Genomic DNA, 24,215 nt, shown 5'->3' with positions numbered 1-24,215 from the left:
TACGAGGGGCGCCTGGGTGGCTCAGTGGGTTAAGCCGCTGCCTTCGGCTCAGGTCATGATCTCAGGGTCCTGGGATCGAGCCCCACATCGGGCTCTCTGCTCAGCAGGGAGCCTGCTTCCTCCTCTCTCTCTACCTGCCTCTCTGCCTGCTTGTGATCTCTCTCTGTCAAATAAATAAATAAAATCTTTAAAAAAAAATAAAAAATAAAAACGAAAACAAAACCTAGCTTCATGGAGATAAAATTCATACGCCATACAATTCACAAAGCTAAAGTGTACATTTCAGTAATCGTTAATACATTTAAGATATATGCAACCATCATCACAGTCAATTTTAGAATGTTTTCATCACCCCCAAAAGAAATCCAGTGACTTTTAGCCATTATTCTTTTCTCTATTCTCCCAATTCCTGTCCCCCACCACCATCCCAAGCAACCATTAGTCTACATTCTGACTCTATAGATGCCCCATTCTGGGCATTTCCTGTGAATGGAATCATATTCCATGTGGCCTCATATGACTAGCTTCTTTCACTTAGCATAATGTGTTCAAGATTCGTTCATGTTGCAGTATATATCTGTATTTCATTCCTTTTTTTTTTTTTAATGAAGATTTATTTATTGAGGGAGCATGCGAGCAGAAGAGGAGCAGAGGGAGGGGGAGAAAATCACAAGCAGTCTCCTTGCTGAGCATGGAGCCTGCTGCAGGGCAGGATCCCATGGCCCTAAGATCATGATCTAAGTTGAAACCAAGAGTTGGATGCTTAAGTGACTGAGCCACCCAGGTGCCCCTATATTTCATTCTTTCTTATGGCCAAATAGTATTTCATTGTATGGATATACTACCTTTTGTTGACCTGGTCATCAGTTGATGGGTGTTTAGGTTGTTTCTACCTTTGGCTATTATGAATAATGTTACTGTGAACATCTTTGTACAAATTTTTGTGTGGACATATGTTTTCATTTCTCTTGGGGCCTTGTGGTGTTTTAACTTGCCGGATTCCGTTCTCCTGTCCCCACTTCTGTGCTAGCCTAAATAAACCAACAGCCTGCAAGCAGACTGAAGACCAGTATCCAGGCAGTCGGTGGATGGGGCAGAACAGAGGTGGAACTTCTTTAAAGCCCCTTTGCCAGAGAACTGTCATTATTTGGCCTGTCATGTGGTTCGATGAAAGACCTCACTCACAAGGAAGGCTGTCTTTATTTCACCTGCCTTGGAGCTGGCCCAGGGGAGCAGCCTTTTCCCTAGGGGCATCTGTTGAAAAACAGTCAACGGCAACTCTAGAACATCAGGTCAGCCTGAGGCCTTAGGTAAAGTTGACACAAACAATAGGTTGATTAAAAAGCTTAAAACAAAAATCTAGGGGAAGGAGATGTCCATAGGGAGCTTTAGGAAGCTCTGACATATTTCTGAGAATTGCTGTGTGTGCTTAGGCCTGGGTGCTACTCAGGAAAGGCCTGAGAAGGCCCCTTAGCTCTCAACTCTGCTAACCTTGACACATTGAGCAAGCTGCAAGCGAAGGGTGAGGCAACACTGTAAACTGCCTGGCGGAGTGTTGGAGGTGTGTCCTAATACATCTGTAGAGCTCTAGGAAAAGGTTGGGAGATTTCTAGGTTCCATGCATTTAAGCAAATTTCTGTCCAATTTTAGCTAGCCACCAAGCTAACTGCGCAGACTTTAGTGACTCCACAAAACAAAGGATACAGAGCTTACAGCATTAGTTCACAAGAGTTATTAAACAAACAAACAAACAAACAAACAAAAACAACAACAAATCTTGAGGAGGGAGAATCTGACTTCCAGAGATGCCACATTACATTATGTAAAATGTGTAATTTTCAACCAAAAATTATAAGATATACAAAGACATAAAGGATGGGCCTGCAATGGACGAAATGTTTGTGTCCCTGCCACCCCCTTCCTTGGTTGAAATCCTAATTCCAATGTGACGGTATTTGGAGGTGGGGCTGTTGGGATGTAATTAGATTTTAAGAGTGGAACCCTCTTAAAGGAATTAGCGCCTCTATAAGAAGAGGCCAGCTAACTGGCTGACTCTCTTTCCACCCTGTAAGCATATAAGAAGTTGGTAGTTTGCAGCTGGAAGAGGGTCCTCACCAGAACCCTACTATGCTGTCACCTCATCTCAGACTTCCAGTCTCCAGAACTGTGAAAAATAGATTTATTTATAAGCCACCCGATCTCTGGTACTTGGTTATAGCAGTCCAAATTCACTAAGACAGGCCCATATATAGAAGAAGAAGAAAAAAAAAAAACATTCCAAAGAAGCTTCCCCTGAGAAGGCCCAGATGTAGGACTTGATAAGGCTTTATTTTTTTTTTCAGATTTTTATTTTTAAATTATTTTATTATCATTATTTTTTAAAGATTTTAGTTATTTGTCAGAGAAAGAGATACATAGAGAGCAGAAGCAGGGGGAACAGCAGGCAGAGGGAGAAGCAGGCTCCCCGCTGAGCAAGGAGCCCAATGAGGGACTCTATCCCAGGACCCTGGGATCATGACCTGAGCTGAAGACAGATGCTTAACAACTGAGCCACCCAGGTGTTCCTTAGTAAGGGCTTTAAATCAATTATTTTAAATGTTTTTAAAGAATTAAAGGAGACCTGCCTGTATAAACAACCAAAGGAAATGATGAGAACAAAGTCTCACCAAACTGAACCTAAGATAGGAATGATAAAAAGAATCAAATAGAAATTTTGGAGTTGAAAAATAACTGAAGAGTTCACTAGAGAGGATAAATAGCATATTTGAGCAGACAGAAGAAAGAATCTGTGAAGTTGAAGAAGAATCAGTGAACTTGAGATTATCTTGTCAGAGGAACAGAATGAAGAAAAATGAACAGAGCCTCAGAGACCTGTGGGTAACTATCAAGTACACAAATATATGTTTAGTGAGTGTGCCTGAAGGAGAGGAGAGAAAAAAGCAGAAAGGGTAGTTGAAGAAATAATGGCCAAAATTTTTCCAGATTTGAAGAAAAACGTTAATGTACACACCTAAGAAGTTCATGAACTCCAAGGAATGCAAAAGAGCTCCACACCTACACACTTCATTATCAAACTGTCAGAAGACAAAGAGAGAATCTTAAAAGCTGCAACAGAGAAGCAACTCGTCATGTACCAGGGATCCTCAATAAGAATGACAACTGATTTGTCATTGGATTGATTATATATTTTTAAACTGAGGGGTGGGTAGAGATTATTAAATCCTAGGGAGAGGGCCCGTGGGCATACAGAATAGTAGTGTGATTGTAAGGAGTGAGGTTTTGAGAATCCAAGCAGTCTAATACAAATGGCCAACAGACACATGAAAAAGTGCTCCACATTACTCGGCATCAGGGAAACACAAAACCACAGCGAGATACCACCTCACTCCTGTCAGAATGGCTAAAATTAACAAGTCAGGAAACGACAGATGTTGGCAAGGACATGGAGAAAGGGGAACCCTCCTACACTGTTGGTGGGAATGAAAGCTGGTGCAGCCACTCTGGAAAACAGCATGGAGTTTCCTCAGAAAGTTGAAAATAGAGCTACCTTATGACCCAGCAATTGTACTACTGGGTATTTATCCTAAAGATACAAAAATAATGATTCGAAGGGGCACCTGCACCCTACTGTTTATATCAGCACTATCAATAATGGCCAAACTACGGAAAGAGCCCAAATGTCCACCAACCGATGAATGGATAAAGAAGATGTGGCGCACGCGCGCACACACACACAAATACACACTGGAATATTACTCAGCCATCAAAAAGAATGAAATCTTACCATTGGTAATGATGTGGATGGAACTAGAGGGTATTATGCTAAGCAAAATAAGTCAGAGAAAGACAAGTACCATATGATTTCACTCATATGTGGAATTTAAGAAAATAGAGGAACATAGAGGAAGGGAGGGAAAAATAAAATAAGAAAAAGACAGGGAGGTAAACCATAAGAGACTCTTAACTATAAAGAATAGACTGACAGTTGCTGGCAGGAGGTGGATGAGGGGAATGGGTTAAATGGATGATGGGCATTAAGGAGGGCATCTGAAATGAGCAATGGCTGTTATAGTTAAGTGATGAATCACTAACTTCTACTCCTGAAACCAATACTACACTATATGTTAACTAACTTGAATTTAAATAAAATCTTGGAAGAAAAAAAAATAAAATAAAAATAAACCAAGCAGTCTAGAAGGCAGGGATGGCTTATGTAAATGAGAAGACATCATGTGTTTATGGAATGGAAGACTTGATATCATTAATATGGTGACACTCTCCAAACTCATCAACAGACTCAGTGCATTTTTACTCTAATTTCCTTTTTTATTGTTGTTGCAAAAATTGACGAACCAAACTTTAAATTCATATTCAGGTTCGAATAGAAATGCCAGGGACCCAGAATAGCCCAATCAATCTTTAAAAAGAAGAAAGTTGGAGGACTCATACTTCCCAATTTTAAAACTTACTTCAAAGCAACAGTAATCAAGAGTGTGGTACCGACATAAGAATAAATGTGTAGATCAATGGAACAGAACTGAGAGTCTAGAAATAATCCCATACGTTTATGGCCAATTGATTTTTGACAACGTTGTAAATTCAATGCAGGGGAAGAGTGGTCCTCTTAATCAATGGTGCTGCCTTAACAGCATCCACATGCAAAAGAATGCTATCCTTCCCTCATACCGTATGCAAAATGCAAAATGGGTCAAAGCCCAGGTTTAGGGCTAAACTACAAAACTCTTAGAAAAGAATATAGGTATACTTTTTTGTGACTTTGGATTAAGCATTAGTTTCTTAAATATGATACCAAAGGCCGAGCAACAAAAGAAAAAATAGATAAATTTTACTTGATCAAAATTAAAAACTTTTGTGTATTAAAGGACACTATCAATCAAGTGAAAAGTTAGCCCACAAAATGGGAGGAAATATTTGTAAATTGTATCTTTGATAAGGGATTAAAATCCACAATGCACAAAGAACTATTACAACTCACCTATAAAAAGAGAAATATTTTTATTATAAATTGGGCAAAAGATTTGAAGGGACATTTCTCCTAAGAAGTCACAGAAATGGCTAATAAGCACATGAAAAGAATGCTCAACACTACCAATCACTAGGAAAATGCAAACCCAAACCACAGTGAGATAGATAGTACTTCACATCCACTAAGATGTTTATAATCAAAAAGACATCAGATGAGAAGCAGCGTTGGTGAGGAAGTGGAAAAATTGGAACCCTGGTGAGATTATGAAGTGGTGGAAAACAGTTTGTCAGTTCCTCACAAAGTTAAGCATATAGTTACCATATGACCCAACAATTTCACTCTTTGGTAAATACCTATGAGAGTTGAAAGCATATGTGCACATAAAAACTTGTACAGAGATGTTCATAGCAGTGTTATTTAAAATAGCCAAAAAGTGGAAATAACCCCAATGTCCCTCAACTGGTGAATAGATGAGCAAAATGTGATAGACCCAGGCAATGGAAATACTAATCAGCCACAAATGGGAATGAAGTACTGATACAGTGTACACCACAGATGAATCTTGAAAACATTATGCTAAACAAAAGTGCGCCTATTATATAATTCCATTTATATGAGCTGTCCAGAAGCAACAAGTTCACAGAAGTGAAAAGTAGAGTGGGGGTTGCCAGAGGCTGGACAGAGTAGGGAATGAGGAATGACTGTTGATGAGTTATGGGGTTTCTTTTTGGGGTGATGAAAATGTCCTAGAATTAGACAGTGGTGAGTGTGTGCAACTTTGCAAATATTATTACCTGCTACTGAATTTTATGCTTTAAAAAAAGTGAATGGAGAAGAATGTGAGGTTGAGTATTAATAGCATATGGAGCCAAATACTGAGTCTGGCATTACCCATGAGTGGAGCAGAGTGTTGAGTCTGGCATCAATCATAAGCGAAAGAGAATGTGACACCAACTCTTAATAGACTGGGGAGCAGGTTGTTGACTCTATCAGGAAAAGGAAGCAGGTACATCTGCTGTTACAATTGTCAGCTGGTAACAGTAAATGGAATTTGGTCTCAAGCATTTATAGTGAATCCAGCAGAATGCAAAGTCTAGTGTTCATTGCGCAAAGGGCAGATTATTGAGTTTTGTGTAAGAGTGAATAGAGGAGAGAGTGGTGTCGAGTGTTGATGGCAGAGGAAACTAAATGTCATCTCTCACACTGAAAGCTAATGGAACATGAAATATCATGAAAATAAAAAACAGTGGAGAGACTCTTCTAGATTAAAAGAGTAGCCATATACAGGGGTGCCTGGGTGGCTCAGTTGGTTAAGTGGCTGACTTTTGCTTAGGTCATGATCCCAGAGTATTGGGATGGAGCCCCACATGGGACTCCCTGCTCAGTGGGGAGCCTGCCTCTCTCTCTCTCTCCCCCCCTCTGTAGCTCCCCCTGCTTGCGTGCACTCTCTCTCTTTCAAATAAATAAATAAAATCTTTAAAAAAGTTTTGAAAATAAAAGAGCAGCCATATATAGTATGAATCTTGATTGGATCCTTGACTGGATCCCTTGCCATATTTACTGATGACGTTTTTTGACATTGGGAAAACATGAAGTTTCTGCATTAGATGATATCATGGAATTACTTCTACTTCAATAATTATTGATATAAAATTGATATATAGTATATAAATAGAATTGATATAAATATAATTATTATTGAATTAATGTTAATTTTTTGGACAAATATCACTGGGGTCCTTATTCCTTCTTTAGAGATGGCTTATCATGATGTCTGTAACCATCAAATGATTCAACAAAAATTGTGTCTATCTACTACCTACCTACTTAGCTACCCATCTACCTACCCACCTACTTATCTTTATAGAGAACTAAAGTAAATGTGGCAAGATGATTAAGAGTTGGAATCCAGGTGAAGGATGTTAGAGTGATCATTGTATATTCTTCCAACTTTCCTATATCAAAGCATAATGTTGAATGAGGCCTTAATTGGAAATGGTACAGAATGTTGGATTTAGCATAAGGCTAAAGGGAGCAGAATATGGAGTCTGGCGTTAACAGTAGGCTGAATGTTGTGTCCGCTGGTGAGTGATGAGAGCAGAATGGGGCTCAGACGGTAGCAGTGAGCGCAGTAGAATGCAGGGCCTAGAATTAAAAGAGAGTAGAGCAGAATGAGGCATCAAGCATTCACAGTGAAGGCAGTAGAATGTTGTACCTCACGTATGGGTGAATGGAGGAGTAGGGGGTGTCTGGCGTTAATAGTAAATGAAGCAGAACATCATGTCTAGTGTTAAAAGTGAATTAAGCAGAATGTGAGGTCTGGTGTTAACAGTGAAAGGAACAGAACGTCGCATTTATGCCAAGGGCGACTGGCGGAGAATTAGTGTCTGGTGTCGGTAATGAATGAAGTGGAATGCTGTGTCTGGTGTTTGAAGAATGGGGCAGAAATGTTGTGTCTAGCACAGAGTGAATGGAGCAGAATGTGTATCTGGCTTTAATAGTGAATGGAGTGAAATGCTGTGTCTGGTGTTAATAGTGAATGGAGCAGAGTACGGCTCAGGAGAGAATAGTGAAAGGAGCAGAATGTGGTGTTGAATGTTAGAAATGTGAAAGAAGATCAAGGTATGGGAAGAAAAGGGTTCACACATGACGTTTGGGACAAGGCTGCTATCTTACAAAGGACCTGCTTGCGAGGCTGGCCCTTGATTGAGAGCTGGGAACCTGAATTTTGGGAATGTTCCCGCTTTCCCTAAGTGATAAGGATGCTTCACTGTGCCTAGACTGCCCATATAAACAACAAGGACTGTGCCAAATGTTTGCTTTCCTCCTGGGAGTCTGGAGTTTTGGTGTGTGCCAGGTGGAAGGGGCCTGTGTGACCAGCACCCAGTAAAAATCATCCATACTGAATCTTAAATGAACCTCAAAACAATGTCTCTATCTCCCTGGGCAGAAACATCCCACAGTTGTGACTGCCTTTTTATTGTTAGGGTAGGAATGTGCTCTGTGTGGTCCTGCCCTGGGGGGCTGGGGGTAGAAAACAAGGAAGCCTGCAGATGGCTTCCTCCAGACCCTGCCTTTGTCTTTTTCCTTTATCACCTAGCTGTGTATTCTTTTCAATTTTTTTTTATTTTTTAATTTTTTTTAGAGATTTTTATTTTATTTTTTTCAAGGATTTCTTTATTCATCTTAGGGAGAGAGAAAGAGAGAGAGAGTGGAGCAAGGAGCAGAGGGAGAGGCGAAGCAGACTCCACGCTGAGCGGGGAGCCCAATGTGGGGCTCCACCCCATAACCCTGAGATCTTGCCCTGAGTGAAATCAAGAGTCCCACACTTAACCGACTGCGGCCCCCAGATGCCCCCAAGCTGTATGTCCTTAACGCAATGCTATAAGAAATCTTAGCTGTGGGGCGCCTGGGTGGCTCAGTGGGTGAAGCCTCTGCCTTCAGCTCAGGTCATGATCTCAGGGTCCTGGGATCCAGTCCCACATCAGGCTCTCTGCTCTGCAGGGACCCTGCTTCCTCCTCTCTCTCTCTCTCTCTCTGCCTGCCTCTCTGCCCATTTGTGATCTCTCTCTGTCAAATAAATAAAATCTATTAAAAAAAAAAAAAGGAATCTTAGCTGTGAGAACAATGCTATGCTGAGTCCTGTGAGTCGTATCAAATCTCTGAACGTGACGGTGGTCCTGGAGACCCCCCACCACAAAGCATCTACTGTTAATGGTGCAAGGAGCAGGAGGTTGTGTTTAGCACTAAAAGTGAAGGAGGTGGAGGTGGGGTTGAGTGTGAATGACACGCGAGCAGGATGCGTGTGGAGTGCTGGTAGAGAACGGAGCAAACCGTGGGGTTTGGCAACTGTGCACAACACAGTGTCCAGTCTGGAGGAGAGCTCTGATGCCCCAGAATGCTGGATCCTGCCAAGGGTGGCCGATGAAGAAACAGTGACTAATTCCTCGTGCTCCCTTCATCTCAGGCAGGGTAGAGAGATGGGTGTCCATCTCTGTCCAGGTGTTTTGTGCTCTGGGCAGTAGGACTTACCTTGGGCAGGGATGCTCGGGAGCCAGAGCTCTGGGTGGTCATGGTGAGCACGGTGGTGATGCCCAGGCCCACGCGGGCTGGTGCGGCGTCCATGTTGATCCAGAAGGAGATCCATGAGAGGATGACAATGAGCAGGCTGGGAATGTACATCTGGATCAGGTAGTAGCCCATCTGTCGCTCCAGGTGGAACCGGGCCTCGATGCAGGTGAATTTACCTGCGAGAAGTTATGGTGAGAAGGCAGAGTATGCTGGGGAGGTCGGAACAGCCTCAGCCGGAGGCCTGGGTCAGCCTCACACTAGCTGTGTCCTGAGGCAAGCTCCGGAATCTGTGTGTCTCCATTCCCTCATCTGTGGTAAATTAGGGGTGATGAGGGCGATGGTGCCCACCTCCTGTGGTCACCTGTGTGTTACTGTGAGGGTGAAATGAGGACTTAGCGCACTCCTCACACCTTTTGTGCTCAGAAATGTCAGGTGCCGTCACCCTTACCAGCCCTGTTTTGTTGCTAAGAGTGGGCCTCAGTGGACCTGTCCTTAGCCTTCCGTCAGGTACCTTCCCAAACCATGACTCAAGCCTGTTAGTTCCTGTTGTAAAAATGTTCCTTCCTTCCTTCCCTCCTCGTACAGAAAAGTCCCCATTATCTACAGGAAAAAGCTCAAACTTCTCAGCCTGCTCTTTGTAGCCATGCTCTGGCCTGTTTTTCCGTCCCACTTCCCATCTTTCCTCCCCCTCATTGTGACCCCTTCCACTCTACACTGGCCTTGAGAACTTTGACCCTTCTGAGCTTTGGCCCCCACTGATCCCACTGCCTGGGAGCCAGGCCTCTTCCCCACAACCAGTGGAAGGACCCTCCTGCTCCCCACCACCCTCTTCTGGTCATGCAGTCATCCAGCCTTAGGGCAGAAGGCAGTGAGTGCATAGGCACCTCGGTCTGTCTGTCCTCTGCACTGGACTGCGGGCAGCTGGTCTCCCCCCAACTCTGTGCTTGCCTGGAACCGGTCGGGGTCCCTCATCCTCTCCCCCCGCCGGATCCACAGGGCCTAGTGCAGAACTCAGCTCTCACCCAAGTGGGAACAAGGAAGAGCGAATGAGTTAATGAATGAGAAAACACCGTGTGAACAGTTTCGGGCTGTGATATGCGAGGCAGTGGGACTCCGTGAGTCACTGCTGTCACGGCTGCTAATGGGAGTACCATCACGACTCGGTGTGCCCAGGGACCAGGACAGTATCTCTGGAGGTGACCCGGGAAGGGGCAGCTGTGCCCAACACAGAAGAGCCCAGGCTGCCTGCCCTTGCTCTGGGCCTTCTACCCGCAGCAGAGCACGCAGCGATTTCTCTCAAGCCCCTGCTTCCACCCGGAAGGCCTCCTCTGTGGCCTATTTCCCTCTCTCAGCTGGGCTCTAGCTGGCCTGCTGACTGGAGGCCTTTCCTCCACTACACCTCCGTGAGCTCCTTCCCAACCTGCGGTAGGGCAGACAAGGCCGGTCTTGGTCCGACCCCAGCTCATTCCTGTGTCCCATCTTCCCACCAAGGCTGCCCTATGCTTGGGAGACAGAGAGCTGGGCACAACGGCCATGGGTCCTTCCCCTCTCCTGCAGCTCACAGTCTGGGGGACCCCTTCCAACCGCGCTGCTCACAGACCTCACATCACCTCTCAGCTCCCTCCTGCTGAGGTCTGAGGAGAGCAGCCTGGGTACTGCGTCCTGTCAGAAATGCCAGGTCCCCTGTGACAGACACGGCAAGATGTCCTCGTATCCGCTCCCCGCTTTCTGCCTTAGGGACAGGGTTCATTTAGAGCTGGGCTACTGCTACCTGGAGTGAAGACTCTTATCTCCCGGCCCCCCTGGCAATGAGGTGTGTGGCCTGAGCATCACGTGCGTGCCCCAGGACATCCGGGGAAAAGATATCAGAGCCACTTTTTCAGTTTTAAAGACTCTTCTCTTAAACACGAGGTAATCAACACAGAACTGTGTCCCTCACGGGCACCTCGTAAGATCTGTTGAACCAGAAGTTGAACGAATGTTTGGACCTACCTGTGTTATAATGCTTCGTGCAGTATCTCAGGTCCTTCTCCTCTTTCAGGATAAACTGCGGTAGAGTTAGTCCATCTGCCACCTGCACAGCTCCCTGCTCCTGCCACTCGAAGATCAGGTCATTCATGGTATAGCCAACTGGGGTGGGGGACCAGAAGAAGCAGCGGTCACCACCCAGAAGCACTCATTTGCAGCGGGTCGGAGCTGGTTTGGGTTAGAGACTGAGAGGCGTCTGGCACGAGAGGGAATGCATGGGACCACGTTGCCTCTCCACCACCCCCTCCCCATTCTTCTTCCACCCTCCCCTCACCTCCCCTGCAACCGAGGAGGTTAAAACTGGTCTAATTGCTTACATCGACCCCCTGCCTTCTACCTCGCCTGTCCTTTCGCCTCCGCCTCTTACCCCTGGGGTCCTCGGCAGCTCGCATCTGCTATGGGGCCTGCGTGCCTTCCTTGCACGCTCCCTCCTCTGCTCACAGCAGCTTTTCCTGGGGGAATGACTCTATAAAGCTGTTGGGGGACTATCAGCCGGGGGCCGAGGTGTTAGGTAATGACGCAACTAGACCCGTCAGATGCTCTGTCCCAGGACTTGAATCTTGAATCAAGCAACAGAAAGTCAGAGTTGGCTGGTGCCAGGTCCCCTCCGAGGTGGTGCTCCACCTAAGTCTGCTGCCTAAATCCTCTGCCCTGGTTTCTGTACGTCTTTCAAGTCCATGAGGAAGCCCTGTCCTTCCATTGAATTCCACCTTTTTTTTTTTTTTTTTTTTTTAAGGATGTTTATTTATTTGACAGAGAGACACAGTGAGAGAGAGAACACAAGCAGGGGGAGTGGGAGAGGGAGAAGCAGGCTTCCCACTGAGCAGGGAGCCCGATGCAGGGCTCGATCCCAGAACCCTGGGATCATGACCTGAGCCACCCAGTCACCCTAAATTCCACCTTTTAAATTAGACTGGTTTCCGTTTGCAGTCAAAGAGGTTGGCTACCTCCTCAGGTAGGTTCCCTTGTGACCTGCGACATAAAGCCCTCTCCAGTGCCCCCTCTCCTCTCCTTCCCAGGCAGAAGGAAGCATTCTTTCTGCCTAGAGGCCGCAGTGTTCAGCCTTCCAACAACACACTTACCACTTGCCGCCCTGGGTTAAAGTTCTTTGTGCTGCCGGCTGTCTGTGTGTCCCCAGCTGCAGGGAGCAGCCCTGTGAGTTCAGGGACCCGGACTTATTCGAGCTCTTTCTCCTCCATTCCCGGAGAGTGTATCCACAAGGGAGGTGGAAGAGTGTCTCTTGGGAGAATACTGCTGGCTCTGAAGCTGGGCCTCAGCCAGCCAGTAAGGGGGCTTAGATTTCTAATGCATTTTCTAAAGCGAAGCCCCCTGTCTGGTGTTTTGGGCTAGGACAGTTATCTCTTGGGGACCAGCAGTTAGCTGCTGTTGCCATATGGGAATTTCTGCAAGTACCCTGGGTAAAGGGGAGTCTGGTTCTTTCTAAAGCCCTCATGCAAGTGACTCACAGCTTTCCAATTGCATGATGCACGTCTGGACGTCCATGGGGAAATTCTTCAAGTCCATGGGGCAGGCCAGTGTTAGTGTGATTCTGAGAAGAGAAGGGAGTTGAATGATGCTAGAGCCACACACCAGGGAAGCTGTGCCTCCATTCCAGTTATTACCAGGAAATCAGTTATCTTGGGGAGGTCAAGGAGGTCAGGGAACTAGTGCGTATTGAAATAATATATGTGTATTTCTACATTCCAGATATGGAAATGGAGGCTCAGAGAGATACAGTATGTTGCCTAGAGTCACACAGTCAGTGGAACTTGTGGGTTTCTGTGGAGTCTGTCTGGCTTCTAAACATCTTGCCATCAGCCATGGCCTGAAGGCCTGGAGGCCAGGTGCTGCCCCTGATCCCTGCTCTTCCGGGGAGGCTCAATTCCAGGTCGAGCAGCCACAAGCCTCAGGCATCCAGGGCCACCTGCAGCAGGGCTTCAAGTGGTTCTTTGCTGCCTCCCTTCATACACTGGACTCATCAAATGCTATTTTAAAGAGGCCCTTGCCTTCTGGGTGTCCAAACAGAGCTGACTCATACCTGTGGGCTCATGCTGGGATCAGCTGGCAAGTGGTGGGTGCCCCCAGCTTCTGCGAGAGCTATTTTGGGTTGTTTCACCCTTACAGAGGCCGAGCCTCAGAACCAGAGGGGGTGCCCCAACAGAAGCAAAGTGCACAGTTCAGGCTATGATGCAAGGCTTCAGCTTCAAAGGCTTGGCCCGCATCGGAGCACCTGCTCCAGAGAAGAGAGAAGAAAGGCTCTCAGAGCCCAGAGAGGTTTAGATCATCAGGCCAACTCCCTCACTGGACAGCTGAGGAGACTGAGGTCCAGAGAAGGATTGGTCGGGACTCCTGCAAGGTCACCCAGTGCATGATGACTCAAAGGCAGGATTCAAAATTATGTCTCCTGGCCATTGGATTCGGAGCTCCTGTGTTTACTTTCTGACACTGCTCTCCTGAAAAGGACCTCATCGGTGGTGGTCTAGTGACACTTGGCCACCGGCACCTTACTGCACATGATGAGGGCATGGCCCCGTGTCAGCTTTTCTCCTCCAGCTCATGCCCACTGCTCTGGATTTGGGCCCCATTGAAGCACAAGATAGAAGCAAGAGGGGGGAAAAGGGAAGGGAGAGGGAGAGGGAAAGTGAAGAGAAAGTGAACAGAGTTGAATTTTTGAAGATAAAAGCTCCAAAGTGGGGCAGCTGTCACACTAGGTTAATTTTCTGAATCTGAATGACCTTGGGAACATCACTTTCTGCTGATCTGTCCTTCTGTCATGCTGCATGGGGCTTAGCTTTGTAGAGATACCAAACCCGCCTGGCAGCAGCAAAATCCAGCAGTGTAACCTCTTCTGCCCCAGCAGCCAGGGCACCGGTGGCCATCCTGAGCCCATCAGCCTTCCATCTGGATGTGCGCTGGCAGGATGGCAGGAGGAGGAATGCCACATCTGCCTCTGGCTCCTCCCAGCAATCCCCTCCTCGGGGCCTCCTTTCCCCACTGAGGTTCTTGAGTCCCCTCTCCTACCTGGCTTGCTCTCAGGAGTCACCCTGAGTCCAGCCATATCTGAAGGTTAGAACGGCTATAGCCTCTCCTATGGGCCTGGATATTTAAAGCTCATCTCCTAATGGAAACAGAAAGATTGATTCCCCCAAAGAACTGGAGGGGGAGGAGGAGTCATTTAGGGCCAGTGACCCTTAGAAGCCCTTTGAAATAAACACATACTCATTCATTCATCAAATGCGTGCCTATTGCATGCCGGGAACTTTCGGCTAGGCTCTCAGTGGGCATCAGATGGACACTAACAGATTGGAATCTGGGCTGTGCTACTGGGTAGGTGGCTGGTGGGAACTTTGGCAAGCCGCTTAAGTTCTCAGATCTTCACTTGTGTAATCTGCAAAATGGGCATAACAGAAATATTTCATGGAATTGTTAGGAGGATTACAAATAATATATGTAAAATACCCAGCCTAGTTAGTAAATTCTCCACGAATGCTACATATATAAGAATCTAGCACGGACATTGGTCATTTTCTCCATGACTTTGGGGAGGAAATAGGGAATTACGTGGGGAGAGTTGGCAGGAGACTCTTAAAGTTTGCCCCTAACCAGTATCTATAGGATACCTCCCAGTTGGGAAGAGGGTCCCAGCTTCCTAGACTCAGTGCAAAGTTTGGGGGATGGAAGGGGTTTATGGAAGGGAGGTAGCAGCCCCGGTTTGTACCTGTGAGTAGCCTAGCAGGCCCATTTTTGTTGAGGTTGCTGGGACTTTTCAGGCTTTGTGCCTTTGCTACTGCTACTTTTTTAAAATTGTGGTAAGAACATTTAACATGAGATCTAGCCTTTTAACAAATATTTGTGTGTACAAAATAGTATTGTCAACTCTAGGCACAATGTTGAACAGTAGCTCTCTAGAGCTCACTAATCTTGAGAAACTGAAGACCCCTGCTGCTGAGCACTGTCTTTAAATACTCTTTTCCCTTTTTGTTTTATTGAAATGCTGGCTAAGCTCAGGGGCCCAACCTTAACCCTTCTAAGATGCTTCCTCGGTTCCCCTAGGAACCACTCACCCCTAGGACTTCGCCTGGTATGTTCTCCTTCCTCCCTGAGTGTAATTTACAGAGCTGGCTCCGCACAACGTGCAAAGGTGTGGGGTTGCCCAGGCCTTTGCACCCCTGGTTGGCCCATCTCCTAGCGTCTGCTCCCAGAAGGCTATGGGACCAGGTGCACTCTGAGGAGGATGGCAGGGTGAGCCTCTGTGGAACTCACCTAATACTGTAGAGGACATTTCCGTTCCGGGAGATCCTCAGCAGTTTGTTGTCGGTGGTGATCTCGTGGAAGTGAGCCCCCTTCTCGTTGGCAAAGAACAGGTCGGGTTTCCAGATGGAATCCAGCATGGACGGGTCCAGGTCCAGAGAGTCATCCGGGTATTCATTGTAGGCCAGCCGGGGGTCGTTCCACTGCTGCCGCAGGAAGATGTTGACCCTGTAGTCCTACAGCCAGGAGATACGGAGTAGTCAGGGTTAGGCCCCGGGAGGTCTGCTCTTGGAGGGCCCCGGGGTTTTTGTGCTCCCCAAAGTCCCTTTTGGAGAATTCGGAGTACGGTTGCATCTTATGTAGGTGAGACATAAAGTCTGTGCCTCAGGAAGAAAGTCGGGGGAGTCACCCCTGAAGATCCTGTCAGCACCCTATCAAGTATATTCAGCTCTGAACTGAGATTACTTAATGGTATTCTGAAAATTTTCAAAAATAAAGTTCCACCTGACGTAGTAAACACCTGTTTTCATCCCGTTGCCATTTTGTCATGTTTGCTTTGATTTTTGGATAAGAGAGAGCACATCACGGATAAAGCTGAAGTCCCCCTTTTACTTTTTTATTTTATTTTATTTTTTAATAAAATTTGTCTCTACTTGAGAGAGAGAGAGAGAGAGCACAAGTAGGCAGAGAGGCAGGCAGAGAGAGAGGGGGAAGCAGGCTCCCCGCTGAGCAGGGAGCCCTATGCGGGACTCCATCCCAGGACTCTGGGATCATGACCTGAGCTGAAGGCAGCTGCTTACCCGACTGAGCCACCCAGGCGCCCCTAAAGTCCCCTTTTATTATGGAGGCCGTCAGGGCAGTAATTCCCATGCACAGTAAAGTTCGAGTGTCACTCTTCCATAGATTGACGGAGCAAAAGGAGAGGCTAAAAGCAGCTGCCTGAGCGTTCAAGCTGTTCTGCCTGAAGGGAACAATGAATTCCCAAGCAGTGAAGGAAGGACAGGTGAATTCTGAGGAGCTCCTGCTGGTCCTAGGGTTCATACTGCTCTGTTTCAGCCAGCCTCTGCAACCTTCTATCACACATGGTAATTTATTTGTTTGGGGAGGATTTTCTCTTTAATTTTTTTTTTTTTCTAATGTAAGCTCTATACCCAACGTGGGGCTTGAACTCATGCCTTCAAGATCAAGAGTCGCGTGCTCTACTGACCGAGCCAGCCTGGTGCCCCTGGGGAGGATTAATAGTTTGTGGAGTCACATCTTACTGGATTCTGAACTCAGTGCTAAGTCTAATGCTTCTAGGATGGGACTCTAGTATAGTTATTCTGCTGAACAAAAATTTTTTTTTAATTAGGGAATGTTGGACTAAACAAAATGCAACTGATTCTTTTTACTGTGGGACTTCTTGGAGACCTTAATATGCTAATTATTTGTATGTATCTCCAAGAGGGTAGGTTTATTTTGGGCATTTAACTCTTGCATTTTGTGCGTGATGATTGCCTTCTACTGAATATATGTTAGGAATTGCCGTCCTTGTCAAAACATCCTCCCCTCCCCCCACCTTCATTTCTCTGCTGGATGGAGAAACTGAGGTCCAGAGAGTTAAGACTGACCCAGTATCACTCTGAAAGGCAGGTCAGAGCCCAAGAGTCCTGACTCCCAGCTAAGGATTTGTTCAGTTGGTCCTAGGATTGCTGAGAGAGCCCATTCAGCAACCGATCACAGCCTGAGAAGCAGTTATGGTACGGGTAGGTCTCCATGCCAGGAAAGTGGGTCATGAGGTTAAGAAATATTTTCATGAAGAAATGTTTTCAGTTTTGTTAGGCTCTAGGATCTAGGACTAGATCCTGGGATCTAGGACTCTTAAGATCCTGCAAGTAGAATTTGGGATTTATTTGTGTTTTCCCAGGAAGAAGAACTTGGTTGTCTGTGCTGGACTCTCAAAAGGGTCTACAGTTCCCCAAAAGATTAATAACCTCAGTTCAAGTCGGACTCTGAATTCGCTCCTTCCAGGAATAACCTCCACACAGGAGCACCTGCCGGGGCTTTCCCCGAAGGTGCTGGAGAAACGAGACTCTGCTACATTTTCTTTCCCTAATCACTCTTGATCTGTCGTCAGCAGGGATGGACTAAAACAAACGACCCTCCTCGCCACCCTTACCCTCACCCCTGCCGGGTCCCCCCACAGTACGGGTCTCATTCTGTTTGCCTCTGGAAATATCAATAGCTTTGTAAAGTGTTCCAAGGTATTTTATAGGATTTTCTATAATTTAATTGCAACCTCTCCCTCCAGCCCCATAGACAATGACATTTGATCTCATAATCTCATGTCTTATAAGTCCCATGGTGGAAGGAGAACTGTAGGCCAGACCTGGATGTTGATACTTTGTTTTTCCTGCTGACAGTAATGGAGAGCTCCCAATCTGGCCACCTCTGATCAGGAAATTAGAAATAGCCTCACTTTTTCTCTTGAATTTTATGTGGAGTGTGTGTGCATGTGTGTGTATGCTTGTGTGAGAGTGCACAGGGCAAATCATGTCAGAGGAAACAGACTGTGAGTGGTGGTGCAGGAAAAGCCTCCAGTCCCCAAACCCCAGCTTCACTTTGAGGTTCTTGCTAGTGACATGTGAGTCCTGTTTATGTGGCTGGAAGAGAAGGAAGTGGCATTTCTTAAAATGGTCTGTTAGGCACCAGGCGCTGTTCTAGATGCTGTCACACACACTCAGTCTTCACAAAAGCCCTGTAAGCTGGACACTCAACTTTTCATGGTGAGGGAAAGAGGACCAAGGTTTGGAAACGTTGTGAAACTTGTCCAGGGCGCAGGGCTAGTAAGTGGCAGAGCTGGGCACTGAAGGCACATCAGCCCCACCCGCTGTCCCATCCCACAGGGGCGGATAGCCAGCTGTGCACTAGGAGACTCCCCTCCCCTCCACACTGCCTCTGTGGATTCTGCCTGCTCAGTGTAAGCACTGTCTCCTACAGGAGCCTCGATGCCCCCAGGCTTCCATGGCCTCTTCCTTTTCTGATCTCCTAGCAAAACAGAATCACTGGAAACGTGTCATTTAGCACTGTGTGTGTCTTGTCTTCTCTACTTGATCAGCAACAGTTTGAGAGGCTGAATCTGACCTTACTTTTCTCCTGCACCATCTCACCCACCTGCCCAGTCAGTGCCCCCGAGACCTACCCGATACCAGAGGGAGGAGGAGGCAAAGCCAAAAAAGTTTGAGCAGAAGAGCTTTCCTCATTTTAGAGTGGAGAGTCTAAGACCCAGAGAGAGAATGTGACTTCTGAGGTCACATAGCGATTCAGTAAAGGACCTACGATTGGAACCTGAATTTGCTTCTCTGGTGTTTAAAGTAATTAGGATAGATGGTCTCTAAGAGCCCTTCCAAATCAAATAGCTAATTGCTACTAGTTTAATTTTTTCCAGCAACATTTAACTGAGCATCTACTGAGTGCTAGGCACTGTTCTAGGTACTGGAAAACCTCCCAAGAGCAAGAAAGACATATTCTTGCGGCCACAGAGCCCAAGTGTGATGTTGACATGACATAGGGATAAGGGCTCCCATAGGATTAAGTACAGGGTGCCAGGGAGGTGTAGAAGACAGGCCCTCCTGCTAGACTAGAGGCTGGTGGTCAGGGAAGTCTCCAGAAGAAGTGATATTTAAGCTGAGACCAAATATGGTTGAGCCAAGAGAACAAGCCCTCTGGGGCAGTAGGAGCCGCATACTGGGAAGCCTAGAGGCACAGGAAGGCGTGGTCTACTGGAAAGGAGCACAGGGAGATGAGTAAGGCAAGGTGCTTGCATGGCCTTGGGCCTTGCCAACTGTCCTAAAGAATTTGGGCTTCATCCTGAGACTCCTGTGGAGCCTTTGAAGAATTTTAACGAGGAGAGGGCATTATTACATTTGCATTTGATGACTGATGTTTAAAAAATATTTTTTCTGATTATAAAAGTAAATGCATGTTGATGGTAAAAATGAGGAAGGCACACCCCTTGAAAGAAGAAAAACAAAATTAAAGCCATAGGGTCTTGTGATGAAATGGCTAATGAAAAGCCAGAGCAGGAGACCAGAAGAATTTATCTTCTGTCCTCAGGCAGCTTGGCTCCTCCTCCCGGCAGCCCCCTGCTCTGCCCCACAGCGGGTGTCCAAACAAGCTGTTGCATCGATTTTCTCCTCTGGGGTTGGGAAATAGCAGTAGGAAATGCCGCTTGGAGGCTGTCGATGTAATTGGTGTAATAGGCTGAAAGCTAAAAGCTGTTTTGCTTACTTGGCCCTATAATCACACTGGTCAGTGTTCGATACGCTGGGGGGCCCGGTTCAAGTTCAGGGGCTAGAGGAGCAACCCACGAGTTATGTACCCAAGAACCTCAAGTTCCAGCTCCGGTGGTTGGCTTCCAGGTCTCAAGCTGTCAAGGGTGGCCCATCTAAGTCTGCCGTGGGAGGGACTTCCAGAGCTCTCGCTCAGTCGTCTTTAGCACCAACACACCCATCCTCCCTGTGAGAGTCCCTGATGGTCTGCTTTCTGGTATCTGCGCAACTGCCTTGCTTCTAAGACCAAGGTAGAGCATTAATCCCTTCATTCACTCTTTCTGTCATTCAATAAACATTTATTGGCCACTTCCTGTGTGCCACCTGCCGTGGGATCTATCCCCCCACCCCCTGCCCACTGCCACCCCCACTGTGTCTGATTTCCGGTTATAACCTTTTCCAGTAAACTCCTCTAAACTTGGTGCTGTGGGAAAAGAGGAAGCATGAAGGGCTTTAGTAGGAAAGAGCCTGCATGGGTGTGGTGGTGAGAAGGGGATGTGTCCTTACCATTGCAGTCAGAGCCAAGGGACAGTGCCCAAGCCCTGGATGAAGATTCAGGTTCTTAGATCTTCCTAGGTCTCGGCATTCCAGCTCTCAAGGGGTATCTCTTCTCTAAAGCCATTTCTGCTCTATAAACATGTATTAAGCCTCGAATGGGAGGATGGCAGCATATGGTCTTGTTTCTACCCTCGGACGGTTCAAATTATCTGGCAGGTGAGGCAAGATACGGACACAAATATCTCCCATACAAAACTGACAGTGACAGAGGTCAAAGGGGTTCTAAAAAAATTGCTATTAGATGTTGCTCTCGAGCCACTGAGATAGTTTCCAGCCAGGTTGGATGAATTTGGAAAAGTTTCCAGAAAGAAGGTAACACTGGAAATAGCCCCTTTCAGTTTTCTCCGTCCTACTGAAGTTAACATCTCTAGGTCTGTGTTGCTCTGAGATGGGAACTCTATCTAATTTCGGCTGGAAAGGAGGCCAGGGGTGTGTGAGGAGGAAGTCCAGAGCTGAGGAGTCAGGCTTAGAGCAGGACGGGACTTGAGGCCTGGGATGGGGCGTCCTCAGAGTATTTGGACGAGGTTGGATATGGTTGCAGGTGAAAGGAATCTCGTGTAGAAGGAACAGCACAAGTAACGGCGTGGAGGGGGCGCCATTCAGACCGTTCAGTTTATCTCAACCACTGGCCATATAAGTAATAAAAGGTTCCCCTTACTGAGGAGTTTCTATGTTCTAGGCATTGTTCTAAGCCTGCCACACATTTTGTCTCATTTTATCTTTAAAACAATCCTAGAACATAGGTATTTTCAACCTAAGTTATAGACAAAGATTCAGAGAGGTTAAGCAATTTGTCCAAAATACACAGTAATCAGTCGGGTTGGAATTTGCATGCGGTTTGTCGGATTATACAAGTTCATGCTCTCAACGACTCAGCTCTGCCAAGGCTGGAAAATGGATCGATTTGAACCTGTGGTATCCTTAACTGCCAAAGCAAAGGGTCTGGATTGTGCTATAGAGTCCGCTGAGCACCACTGGGGTCTTAAGCAGTGAGTGCTCGGTTTGACTTCGGAAAGGTCAGTGTGGCAGGAATGACCAGAAGTCTTGGAAGTGAGAGAGTCAGGCACAGGGAGACCTGTTTTGAAGCATTTGAGGCAGTCCCCTAAGGGCTAGCGGAGCTGACAGCAGGAATGGAGAGTGGGGTAGGTCAGAGAATCGTCACCACCATCATTAAATACTAATTAAATACAGTGAGAAGGAACCCTTGGAGAATTCTGTCTCAACTTTCACATTTTACACACAGTCCAGAGAGGGAGATGGACTCTCCCTGGGCCACACAGCAATTCAGCAACTAAGGTGGGACTTGCATACAGACATCTTGACCCCATCCCTCTTCTCCTATCTGCACACCTTTGAGGGCAGGAGAAGGAGAACCAAGTTGAAGGTGCCATCAAGCCGGTCCTGCCCTCCTTGGAGAAGCTCGGATGTGAACTTGGCTCTGACAGGATTTGGGATTAGCCTGAGCGCCAGACCATTCTGCTGAAAGCCAGCAACCAGGGCCTCAGAGGAGAGGATACCCAGGCTTGGTTTATGAGCTGCTGCTTCCTCTCCCATCTGCTGCCTTTCTTCCCAAGTGCTTCCTCAGACCTCTGAGATGCACTGTGGAACCGAAGTCATAGCCTTTGTGAGACAAGTCAGACCCAGCTCTCCCCAGGTCTGTGAGAATGAGGACCTGGCTCATTGGTGCCTGCAGAGTTTACTAAATCTTCACCAAGTGCCAGGTCCTGTGCTAAGAGCTGTAGTGAACTCTCCAAATTCTCACAGCGATGCTATTTTACAGATAAACCAAGGCCTGGGGATATCAAGGACTTTGTGTCAAGTTAGTGACAGAGCCAAAGCTTGAACGCATGACTGGCTGACTCCAAAACCTGCTTTTTTTTTTTTTTTTTTAATTTGACAGAGATTGAGAGAGAGAGAGGGAGAGAGGGAGAGAGACCACAAGCAAGGGAAGTGACAGGCAGAGGAAGAGGGAGAAACAGACTCCCCACCAAGCAGGGAGCCCGATGCTGGGCTTGATTCCAGGACCCTGGGATCATGACCTGAACTGAAAGCATCAGATTAACTGACCGAACCACCCAGGCACCCCTCCAAAGTCTGCTTTTAAGTAGTACACAACATTGGCTTCTTTTATTAACAATAAATCCTATTTTATTGCTGCTTATTACTTTTGAAAGCATCCTCACGGTAATTTTGTTCTATGACGTTTGGCATGAAGGGAAGATTCTTCTTCTCACTGGACAGATGAGGAAATTAAATCCCTGAGATCTCAAGTTCCCACCATTAGTTACTGGTAGATGCAGAATTGATAACAACAGTGTGAATAATACTAATATTTAAGATTGAGACTTTGCCATAGGTAAGGAGTGATACCAAGAGCATGATGTGTGTTATCTTCATAATAGTCCCGTGATGTAGGTTGGATTATTACAGTTAGATAATTATTATAGTTAGATAATACATTTTACAGTTAGATAAATCAAAGCACACAGAGGTGAAAGTACCGTTTCTGATATCACACAGCGAGTAAGTGCTGAAGCTGTCATTCGGACCCGAGATGTTCACTTCAGAGCCCATGCACTTAAGTCCGAGACTACGCTGCCCAGGATCTCCTAGAATTGCCCCAAGTGAGAGTTTCATGACCCCTTAATGCCGTTGGATACCACCTCCAGCTGCAGTGATGCAGCTGGGGGTTTGTGGATACCCACAATCATCAGGAAGTATTACGAGGGGCAGCAGACACAAAGCTTCTGCCCCAGGTCCAGCAGTCCACTAGTGCTCCTACCTCAGTCCTGATATAACCCTTGAATGTGACCCATCCTCTGCTCTGCACTCAAATCCAGGGCTGGCAGACTCCCCAGATCCCGACCCACTGACGCCTTGGCTCCAGATGCTGGCTCTGTGATTTGAACCTCTCCCAAGTCACCACCCTGCCTGGTGCATTCTCATTCAGATCTCACGCATCCAGAGATCCATTTGTTGTAGAGAACTGTACATGGTTTGGACCAGTGGAGCTGAGCATCTTTGTCTGTCTTTAGGGGATCCCTAAAACACAGCGTGAGTTTAATAATTACATAAAAATGCTAATAACCGCTACTTTTATTGGGAGCCTAGCATTTGCTAGAACTTTATGTGCATTGTATCTCTAAACCTTTCATCAGCCTAGCACATTGGGTATTATTATCCTCATTTTACAGGGGAGGAAACTGAAATCTGGAGGGGTCAAATAGAGATTAAGGCCCAACCTCCCATCATTAGTAGGAGCTAGAGCAGGGATGTGAATCCAGGACTGTGTGGCTGCCAATTTCATGTTCTTTTCACAACTGCATGCTGCCTCTCTCCTTCTAAAACCGAATTCCGGGACGCCTGGGTGGCTCAGTTGGTTGGGCGGCTGCCTTCGGCTCAGGTCATGATCCCAGCGTCCTGGGATCGAGTCCCACATCGGGCTCCTTGCTTGGCGGGGAGCCTGCTTCTCCCTCTGCCTGCCATTCTCTCTGCCTGTGCTTGCTCTCTCTCCCTCTCTCTCTGACCAAAAAAAAAAAAAAAAAAAAAAAAAAATCTAAAACCGAATTCCTACGTGAAGGTGAAAGAGATATAGGAGACGTAGTAGACTGGGACCCCACAGAGCCCATGTGACAGGTTGGTCGATGCATCTCCTTAGATCCAGTAGCAGGTGGAGAACACTGGACTGGTATGTTAAACAGTGAGGTGGCTTCATAACTGGTTGCCAAAGGGTGCAGATTGGGAGTGGATGTTAAGCTGGCAAGAGGGAAGAGGACAGTGCTGGCGCACCGGGTACAGTGGTGAGACACACCGCTTGCACATTTGGAAATATGGAAACAGGCTGCGCTGTGTGGGTCAAACTCACAATAGAGAAGAATTTCCAGTAGAGGAGTTTAGCGAGGCCTAGCATCAGTCACAATGCCCTACGTGTAATCCTGATGATTTAGAACAGGACTATCCTTGTGATTTAATAACTGGAATCCTAATTTACTATACTGTATCTCATTTAG

General features: G+C 46.6%; 1 protein-coding gene across 2 annotated transcripts in view; it reads right to left on the bottom strand.

Moving 5' to 3' along the window:
- Nucleotides 1-24,215, bottom strand: part of LOC111141152 (glycine receptor alpha 1) — an 82,031-nt gene that overhangs the window by 7,383 nt on the left and 50,433 nt on the right. For both annotated transcript variants that reach the window (XM_022493512.1, XM_022493513.1), the window contains exons 4-7: nt 15,350-15,573; nt 12,553-12,635; nt 11,051-11,188; nt 9,020-9,234 (exon numbers count right to left, since the gene is read on the bottom strand). In XM_022493512.1, the coding sequence (XP_022349220.1) occupies nt 9,020-9,234; nt 11,051-11,188; nt 12,553-12,635; nt 15,350-15,573 (660 nt within the window). The remainder of the gene's footprint in view (nt 1-9,019; nt 9,235-11,050; nt 11,189-12,552; nt 12,636-15,349; nt 15,574-24,215) is intronic.

The sequence above is a fragment of the Enhydra lutris genome, unplaced genomic scaffold (assembly GCF_002288905.1).
Source record: "Enhydra lutris kenyoni isolate GAN:26980312 unplaced genomic scaffold, ASM228890v2 scaffoldscaffold5, whole genome shotgun sequence".
Classification (NCBI taxonomy): Eukaryota; Metazoa; Chordata; class Mammalia; order Carnivora; family Mustelidae; genus Enhydra; species Enhydra lutris.
This window is presented reverse-complemented; position numbering and strand designations above follow the sequence as displayed.